General features: G+C 37.0%; 2 protein-coding genes across 4 annotated transcripts; one reads left to right on the forward strand and one right to left on the reverse strand.

Moving 5' to 3' along the window:
• Positions 1-685: 685 nt before the first annotated feature.
• si:ch211-214p13.7 (uncharacterized) lies at positions 686-5,043 on the forward strand. The gene is made up of 4 exons (XM_055031549.1): positions 686-780; positions 2,168-2,187; positions 2,268-2,311; positions 2,598-5,043. The coding sequence occupies exons 1-4, from the start codon at positions 761-763 to the stop codon at positions 2,793-2,795; spliced, it is 282 nt and encodes a 93-aa protein (XP_054887524.1). The 5' UTR covers positions 686-760; the 3' UTR covers positions 2,796-5,043.
• A 17-nt stretch (positions 5,044-5,060) lies between these two features.
• On the reverse strand, positions 5,061-9,476 carry LOC129360986 (cell surface glycoprotein CD200 receptor 1-like). 3 transcript variants are annotated; one of them, XM_055031548.1, is made up of 7 exons: positions 9,150-9,475; positions 8,198-8,254; positions 7,584-7,886; positions 7,041-7,304; positions 6,247-6,343; positions 6,107-6,143; positions 5,063-6,019 (listed from the first exon to the last, which is right to left on the reverse strand). In XM_055031548.1, the coding sequence occupies exons 1-7, from the start codon at positions 9,202-9,204 to the stop codon at positions 5,951-5,953; spliced, it is 882 nt and encodes a 293-aa protein (XP_054887523.1). In that variant the 5' UTR covers positions 9,205-9,475; the 3' UTR covers positions 5,063-5,950. The 3 variants fall into 3 exon arrangements, with proteins under 3 accessions (XP_054887521.1, XP_054887523.1, XP_054887522.1); XM_055031547.1 differs by having other exon boundaries at positions 5,065-6,022; positions 9,150-9,474; XM_055031546.1 differs by having other exon boundaries at positions 5,061-6,143; positions 9,150-9,476.

Below are 9,476 nucleotides of genomic sequence, written 5' to 3' on the forward strand. Positions count from 1 at the left end.
ATATTAAGCCCATTATTCCTGTTGCCCATAAAGGTCTAGTTTTCATTTGGACAAAGATACAATTTATGATATAAACTTAGACTTTCCACTGCACATGTAAAACTCTGCTAACTTCCTCATGTTCCTCATTTTATTTATTTTTTCACAATCATGCAAATAAGATATTCACTTGCAAGCTCAAAGTATGCAGCAAAGGCCAGTTCAATGCACAAGCCTGCCGTGGTGCACTGAACTGACAATGCACCACCAGTGGTCACCACCATGACATGGTGTAAGTGGAGGCTTAAGAGGTTAAGACTTGGTTCTACAGTTTGTAAGACTTTGTGCTATTTATTTGCTTCACATGGGTTGAGCTCTGAAGCTTACAGAAATACAGAAGACTAAGGTTTGGGACACTTCGACAAAAATGATATGAGCATGTGCACAGGTCACTTTATGTAAAAGGGTCAAGTTTTTGTTTATGTGACAATCATTAGCAACGGATGCATGTATGAAGTGGGTATTCAGCCATAAAAATAACAAAATAGAAAAGAAAAATTCCCCACAAATAGATAACCTGTCATCTGCCCCTCCCTCTCTGTGATCTCTCTCTCTCTCTCTCTCTATCGCTCTGTTTCTCTCTCTTTTCCTCTCTCTCTCTGCTCCCCCTCGCTGCTGTGGCCTGAGCACTCTGATGCAGCCACCGAAAGTTTAGTTGTAGCAGAGGCCACTGCAGAATCAGGTTGTTCTCCAACAACCAGGGGCTCTTTGATTAATCATCATGGGAAACTGCACCTCAGGGTAGGTCCTCTCCTTGATATTCACACATATTCTGAAAGATAATAAGCCAAAACGTGGTAATAGTGTTCTAAAACTTCAGGATTGTCATTGCTGTATCTCTGGAAAACATATTTATACCTGGGTATTTGGGCATACATTGAATGATTTTCACTGCAGGTCATTCAGCCACTGTACAATATGGCAGTGAGACAAATAAGGGAAATCAGCCTCATTTACATTTGTGTTGCTCAAAATATTTGTTACTGAACGTCAACTTTTGGCAAATTAATAAATAAAAACAGAAAGCCCTCTTTTGTTATAAAAAGTCATATGTTAAGGCTATGGACGCATTTTTTCTCTTAAATGTAGAGTTTTCCGTTGTCTGACAGTTGTGCCAAAGCTTTATCAAGGAAATAGCGGTCATGTATAAAAATAGATCCGGTTTCACTCAGCATGTCAATAAGAAACATGCTCAATGTATTTGTGCTTCTTGTTCCAGCATTATCTGGGATGTTTCACTCAGAATCACGGCAGGTTTAACGTTTTAGGTTTGAACTGTTCGTGGCATGTAGAGTTGCTTTTAAACAGACACAAGTTGTTTTCTGGTGAAAAAAGGCTTCCTGTTGCAGCACACAATCAAGTGTTGAGCTGTTAAGGAAGCCAGTGGTAAAGTGTGTCACATCTGACTAGTGCAGATATTACTCTATTACATTTTTATAAAGCATGTAAATGACAGCTTTTTATGAACCTCAGTTTTCTATCGGACAAATACACCTTCAATTCACTTAGGGTGTAATGATTTAAATGTGCCGTTAAGCACACCGGTTTCTCACGTTGATGTATTTTAACACTGGTCGACAATAACCCAAGTGAATACAAAGTGCAGCATTTGAATGATGTATTTTCATTGAGGAAAATACAGTTAAATTCCTCCATCATTAAGGTAACTATGACTGACCCCTTTCCACATAGAAACTTGTGAAATCAAGAAAATACTCGAGCCTGTTTCACAACATGAAAAAGAAAAGAAATTCACGAACAGACGAGAAAAAGTCATTGACATCCATCTCTGAGGAAAGGCTTTTGAACTCCTGCAAACCAACCTGAGCACTTTGGAGGAAATAATGAATCAGTCGTGAAACTTTCCAGGTGTTGCAGCTCTGCCAAAATCACTCCAAGAACACAATGATGACTCCAAAGACCATCTAAAGATTTGGCAAAAATATTATTTTAGCCTGATCAATAGATGGGATTTTTGTTGTAGAAACTCGCTGCGTCAGTGTGACAAAACTCTAAAGTTTTTGTCACACTAAAGCAAGAATAAATCTATAAAAAACGCAAACGTATTTTAAGGTATTTTAATTTCAGTCAACAGACTCTGATCGTGTAATTTTGCTTTTATTCTCAGGCTACAGAAGAGGAAAAAAGGTAAATGTGCAGCAGAGTTCCTTCTAGCACTTAACAATATGCTACATTCAACATGCTGATTCTTTTTTTTTTTTTTTCAGGGAATTCTACCGATGGAAACACTGATGGAAGCAACGGGAATAAGGTACACAGTACATGCTCATCTCTACTTTCATTTGATTATTTATATGCAAAGTTTCCATCCCTGCCTCGGGGTAGATAGATGTGTCTCAGTGGTTTTATGACAGATCAGTCAACGGAATAGATTTGCATACCGCCTGAGCATTAGTGAGGCCTCTGTTGAGTAAGCAACCCGGGCACATTTTAGGAAGTCTTCAACACAAACCACATTCATTAAAAACATTTGGACCGTTGTGCTGTATCAAACAAGGTCACATTATTTTCTTTCTCTGTGTGCTGTTTTTTCACAGCCCAATGAGGATGTAACGTACGCCTCCATCACCCACCCTCCTGGCCATGGATCAAGACCTGAAAATGCTACCAATGAATACGATGGTGACAATGACTGTGACTACGCTACGGTTAAAATCCCAGCGGAAGTTCAAGTAGATACTTATTCCGAGTCATCCAAAGAGGAATGCACAGATGATTATGTGCTCATGGGCTGAAGAGAAATATGAAGATGAGCTCATTTGGACATGTTTGTGGCATGGAGGAGCTCATGAGATCGTAAACTAACCTGAGCGCTATGGAGAAAATGATGGAACTATGAGAGTTTACAGATGAATCATGATCGTATCTCGATTACCAAAGACAAACCGTGGAAAAACTGCAAAGAGCTAGTAGTTGTAGGGATGTTTAACTGCTAGATGATACTTTTCCTCTATGGTGGACCAGAACAAGAAGACAAAGGGCATGCAATTTCTTTATACAGATTACATTTGAAGATATTTCAGTTGTATTTGTCTATCTCTAAAGATATCTGCAAGAAAATGTCTGGAGTTAGTCCAACAAGCTCTCTACTCGGCATTGGCTAGTATAAAATATTTATGGCTTGACATTCTTGACTAAATAATATTACAATTTCATCCATATAGTCACAGTTCAGTAGCCTCATTATTGAGAAGCTAATGTCTAAATTAGCCAAACAGCGTTTCCATCCAGCTTGCAGCTTTTCAACAGTAGTTTTCAATGTGTGACCTCATTACAAGAATGCAAGTAGACCACACTGCCTTACAACTTGCTCCGCCCAATCAGTCAGCCCAACATCTTGGCTCACTGCCAGTTCACAGTTAACAATTTTAACTGTTGTTAAAATTTAACAACAGTATAATGGAAAAATTGAGTGGCTTTCCAACCATGTAAACGCCCAGTGCTTCTTCTCTTAGCTTTTGCAATCTGAAAAAATGACATTTGAAAGCCTGTACAAAATGAATATTATTGTGAGTTTAAAATTAGGTTTTGTTCCAGGAAAAATAGATCAGCACAGTTCTTCCGGAAATGAATCCAAGCTTTCCTTAAAGTGTGGCTTTAAGGAAATCAAATGCAACTAAGGCTGACTTTGAGTTGACTGAGAATCTCACTACCACTACATGCGGAGCTGCAAAAGTATATTACTGTTTGCATGTTTCATTGGAGTGTGCCTGATATGCTCAAATGGTTGAATCACTTTTAGTTTTTGCTACTGTAAAAAAAAAGTGGTTTATGGTTTCCCTACCACTCAAAAACAAAACGTGCAAACAACATGACATGCAGGTTTTTAAAGCATAACAAGTGCCTATTTGCCTTGTTTTCCGGGTGTACATCTGCTGTCAATCTATAAATATTCTGCTGCAGATGGAGGCTTGATCTTATCTCTCTGTTCATGCTGAAGAAACAGAACGCCCATGCTTTGCTCCACTTTTAACCAAAGTTTCACTATCTTTAAAACCTCCATGTTGACCTGCAAAGACCAACCTTCACTCACTGATGATATACGTAAATATATATAAGGCCCGATTTTACTGGTCAGGTTAGCTGCCAGGTTAAAGAAAATATTAAAAAAGCAAATAAAATTTACACATGAATGTATCTTAATTTATCATCTTTTTACGGCTGCATGCTCCTGTTATAACTTCTATTCATTTCCTTAATGTTATACTAATAGCTAAATATGTATTTGTATATACGTTTTTTTTTGTGTGTGTGTGTGCATTGTGTGTAGTACATGCACCTTTATTTATGTTTGACTGGTTGTGTATAAAATGAATTTAGCTAACTTTCTTGTGGTTTTATTTTTTGTGTTTATTCTTTATGTTTTCTATTAATTAAAAATTTTTAGCCTAAGAGGCTTAGTCACATTTTTTAAATACAAATTAGTAGTAATATTTAGAATTGTCTTCAGAAAGTACATTTATTTTGGTAATTCAGGTAAAAAAAGAAAAATAAAAAACCTGAAGATTGTATGTGAATATGTATTATATCTGGTGTCCTACTGTGTTCAATGACCATATTGACAGCATGGTCATTAATCATTTGTTGACCTTTTAGTTTTCTAGATAATACACTGATTCTAGATAATATACATCCTGGACAGCTTTGTGTGTGAGCTACAGTCCATGAGATTCTGCCCAATATTTTGAGTGAGTTACTTTATGATCTTCTCAAGCGAAATATTTCTGTTACTTATTGATCTTTTCTCACTATGCTTTTCCTTCCACTTAACCTTCTATTAATATCTTGCTTACAGAACTCTGCTAGTATTTCAGAAATCACCATTTGTGGCTTTGATGTCAGTCACAGTGGGATAGCTGTGAAATCAAAGGTCTCCCCCACGATACTGCAGCTCTCTCTACTTCACTGTATTGAGAGTGCTATTCTGCAATCTACCTTTAGAGGGCAGTGCAGCCCCCTTTTCACCAGAAACCTTCATAGGATTCAAGCTCAGTTTTAACACATGACTTTTATTGTGAGTAACTCAACCGATTACCCTGGTTATCAAAGTCAAACAAGTCTCACATCTTATTAATAAATTACTTAAATTCATACTTTTTTTTTCTTTTTTTTTATTGCACGTTTAAAAAGGGAATTTCTTAATTTTTATATACACCAAGTAAACAGGAAATGTAAACTGTACAAAATAAAGAACAACTAATATCTGCTTGTTTGGGATTTGTGTTTTACACCCATTTTGTCTATATTTACATCCACAAATAATTATTTTTACTCACAAAACTCAATATATTTTGATATACAGACAGAATTACGTATGAATAGATATAATTAATAGTTGATATAGTATTGTACACATGTAAACTTAGGCAGACGTGTCTCAAAAATACACAAGTTCACTGCTTTCACTGGGTTGGCCCCAGTAAATCTCCCAAAATATTACATGTCCTATCAGTTGATAAATAATTATTTTTATTTTACATAATTACATCCAACATCCAAAGTCGTTAGTAGTCAGAGTATCCTCCATCCGGCTCGCACACACACTCTTTCCAGCTCCTCAGTTCATCACATCTGTAGTAATTATTAAAGTTCTCCATGATACCTACTCACAGAGAGCAGTGGGCAGCATAAGTGGTGAATGGGAGCCTGTATTTGGCACCTGGTACATCCCCTGTTCCATCAGTCGGCGCTGCTTATTGAGGCGGTTTTAACCTAAGAGGCTTCCCTTGCTTACCGGAAACCTTTGATCTCACTTTGCTCACTTCTTCTTCTTACTATTTTATCATTTCTCAGTTTCACAGCCCTCGCTTTTTCACAAAGTCCCCTGATGTGCATTTTAGTGTGCGACCATGTTGCATCAACAGAAATTTTATGCACACACATCTGCAAATCAGTTGTATATTGAGTTCACACGTTGAACATAGCTAGCATAAGGCTCCACTTCCTCCACATCCTCTGCCTGCTTCAAAAGGAAACATAAACAACATATGTAAAAAGCTGAGCAAAGTGCAGAAAAAACACTGATTAGTGGGGATAAAATACCTACCGGAGGTGATTTGGATGATGTGTCTGTCTGACATTTTCTGAAAAAATTCACATCAACAAGTTTAGTGATGTAAAAACAGAAACATTAGGCAAAAATGTTGATTTGATTTAAGCTAAAAAATAAAAAAAAAATCTCTTTACCTCAATAATATTATTTTCTTTAGTGCATAGATAGAAAAACCTGCCACAAGAATGAAGATTATCCCAAAAATAGGGATGAAGTACCAAATAGGAAGCCCTGCAGTGAGAAATCAAACATCAATTAATGTCAGAAAAACTTCCTAGTGACATGTATCAACAACTCCCTGTTTCATATGTAACGTATTTCAAATGTGTACAACAATAAGCATCTTTAGTTAAGAAACAATCCAACATTAGCTTTCTATGCAATGCACTATGATCTTTGAGTAACACAAGGTGCCAGGGATTGATCAGAAAAGTTATGAGCATCACTAATTAAAGTCTCTATATAAACCACAATTAATATGATGCTGCTTTCAAAAGAGCAACTCAAATCTTGCAGAAATTTTTCAATATTTTTATTCTCTTCTACCTCTTTGTCTGTACTGATCAAGATGAACCAGGAGAACGACAATTCAACCTCTTCACCTATTAATTCAACTAATGTCTATTTGACTCCATTGTCCTATGACAGATTGTGTTTCGAGTAAAGAAGTTGAAAGTAAAATCTACACCATACAAAACGGTAGTGCATCGTGAGCAACTCGCATAAAAGTGACATGACTTGACGTTTCTATTTGGGCCCTCATTTTATGTGTTTTTAAAAGATTGTATTGCATTATGGTTTAAGCAGGAATTAAATACCACTGGTATAAAGACTATATAAAATAGGTGAATTAAGCAAAGAATAAATAAATGACAAACTTAAGCTTAAAAAATTATATCAAATCTTATTCAGCCTAAAGAAGCCTGACCTCTGAATCTGGGTGTGAAAGTTTTCTCCCGCTCCCACAACTGGTGGCGGACAATGCAGGTCAGGTTTTCTGGGTCAATGTCTTCAGGGACCTCCAGCTGACTCTCTACTGTTACAACTCCATCTGGGTCATTCTGCTGTTTCATGGAGTAATTTCCTGTGAGACTCCAGCTGATATTGGCAGCAGGAATCCCTCTTTCAGCTCTGCACACGGCCACCATCTTGTTGCCCCTTCGCTCTAACCAGGCAGATACAGCAGGAGGAGCTGAACCAAAAAGCACAAGAGCACGTTAACATTGTGCCTCTACAACATATCAAAGGCTTAACCACATTTAAAAAATACAACTGTATGATATTTTACTACTTCAGATTATATTAAAAAGTAAATAATTAAATCTTTGTTATCCGCAGTGACAGGAATACTGTGTGAAAATGCTACATAGCATATTTGTGTCATTAAGGTGCTTTACTGATGGCACTTATATTAGCATAAAGTCCTACGTTTAATCAAAACACACTTTTAAGGAGTTATTTTATTTCTCACCTGTGACACCCACTGAAATATTATAATTTTCATTTCCTCCTGTGTAAGCTGCTTCACACCTGTAAGTTCCAACATCATTGACTGAAAAGTTTGGGATGTGCAGGAATGACAGACCCGTTGAGTTTTGTATCGATTTGCCATCATTGCAGGAGTCAACGTCATGACCCTCATGGCTAAAGGAGATCTTGCAGGCTTTGTGTTTCAGTTCAATTTCCCATATAACAAATATCGCCTTAGTCTGAGTCGTGTTGCTGCAGATGAGTCTTGAATCGCTCCCAAGATTGAAGACTTCCTTTCTGTTAACTGCAAAAAATAATAAATCAGATTAGCTTTAGTGATTGCGGAAACATTTTTTTTCTCTTTTTTTTTTTTGACTATCACTACAGAAAACAAAACTTTTACAGATTTACTTTTACAGAGAAATGCTTTATTCCTCCAGAAAAACGATTTCTATCTTAGCAGAACATAAATACCGTATCCAAAAATAAGGTTGAAAAACAAAATAGATAAAAACACATGTTGTTTTCACATTTGTTAGTAGTTTTATTTTTTTCCCAGAAAACGTTTTACAGAATGCAGATTATAGGAGAAAATGACAAAAAAAATCAATTTACCATAAACTTTCACAGGTGAAGTAGTTGTGTTCACAATGATATTTGAGTTAGTAGTTCCTGAGAGAGATGAAGATAGATGTTAGGGGAACAACTGGTGACACAGAGGGATTTTAGGTCAGTATTAGTGATTAGTTCTGAAATGTTCAGGCAGAAAATGAACGAAAAAAAATGTTAGTTAATTCATTTGATCACATTTTCAGCTTGTAAAAACATAGCAAATATTAGAAGTGGTGAGAGAAAGCGTTGTCTCGGAAATGCAACTCCTTTAGAGAACCAGAACATGCATACAAGTCTGTAAAAACAGTCATGAGTATTATTTTAACCAGTTGTGGTTATGATTGGAATCTGCACTAAAACGTTTGTGGCATTACTACAAACCAAAGAAAATGTAATGGAAAAGTTAGAGCTCACTACATGCACATCTGCTGCATAGTCATAAGGCTCTGATGTTTGTTTACTTCTGACAGCAAAACAGTGGCGTACAGTGGGCTGGTAAAACCACAACGTAGAGACCCCCTCAATGGAGAGAAGCTGCATCACTGTGTCACCCTGATCTGAGGACTCGGTTTCCATTGCAGAAGCAACAGGCAGCATGCCGCTTGCTCATTCAGAAAACACGGGCAAACATTTTCCTACTTATGTTGTGGAACAATTCGTTTTTTCTCTTGTCAGCTTTTTGTCCCACCACCATGCATGTTTACTTTCCAGAGGTCGTCTACACTCTGACTCATTTACAAAAAAAATCTCTGCATTATTCTTCCAATAAAAAGAAAAGAGTCAGTGCGTTGGCAGTTGAACAGTCTTGTGGCGACACATATTACTGCGCAAAGAAATTTGTCGAAGTAATTTACAAACAAGTGTTCTGTGAACTAAATTCTTTGTGTTAATTAAAACATACCGAATATGGTTTAAAAAGATAATCACAACTAAATGAAAAAATTTTAAATCAAACCTTGAGCCGTGGCCCATGATGAGGTCAAGAAGAAGATCAAGATATAAATCCACATCTCTGATTTCTTTTTTTAGCAAACGTCGTCGCAGTGATAGTAGCAGTTCTTCAAACCATTGCATCAAGCCAAGATCCTGTGCTCGCTCTCGTGCTATTTCGCTTTCCCTCGACCTTTGCTCTGACGCTCCACTACTTCTTCCACACAAACCAAGAATCCTTCACATGCCTCAAGAAAATGAGGCTTATATATAAGATGTGTGACTAAGCTAATCCCTCCCCTCTTCTTTTTCTTCCCCCTCTCCAAAACTGCTTTCCACTCAAACATCTGCC

Source organism: Poeciliopsis prolifica, unplaced genomic scaffold, assembly GCF_027474105.1.
Source record: "Poeciliopsis prolifica strain line A6 unplaced genomic scaffold, Auburn_PproV2 SCAFFOLD007, whole genome shotgun sequence".
NCBI classification, from domain to species: Eukaryota; Metazoa; Chordata; class Actinopteri; order Cyprinodontiformes; family Poeciliidae; genus Poeciliopsis; species Poeciliopsis prolifica.

What these genes read in the sequence shown, in the direction of transcription:
- LOC129360986 (XM_055031546.1), bottom strand. Translation starts at nt 9,204, where the DNA reads ATGTGGATTTATATCTTGATCTTCTTCTTGACCTCATCATGGGCCACG. An exon ending in TATTTCAGTGGGTGTCACAG is followed by an intron (nt 7,305 to 7,583) that starts GTGAGAAATAAA and finishes TTTTTGGTTCAG; the next exon opens with CTCCTCCTGCTGTATCTGCC. An exon ending in TTTCACACCCAGATTCAGAG is followed by an intron (nt 6,344 to 7,040) that starts GTCAGGCTTCTT and finishes TTCTCACTGCAG; the next exon opens with GGCTTCCTATTTGGTACTTC.
- si:ch211-214p13.7 (XM_055031549.1), top strand. Translation starts at nt 761, where the DNA reads ATGGGAAACTGCACCTCAGG. An exon ending in ATGGGAAACTGCACCTCAGG is followed by an intron (nt 781 to 2,167) that starts GTAGGTCCTCTC and finishes TTTTATTCTCAG; the next exon opens with GCTACAGAAGAGGAAAAAAG. An exon ending in GCTACAGAAGAGGAAAAAAG is followed by an intron (nt 2,188 to 2,267) that starts GTAAATGTGCAG and finishes TTTTTTTTTCAG; the next exon opens with GGAATTCTACCGATGGAAAC.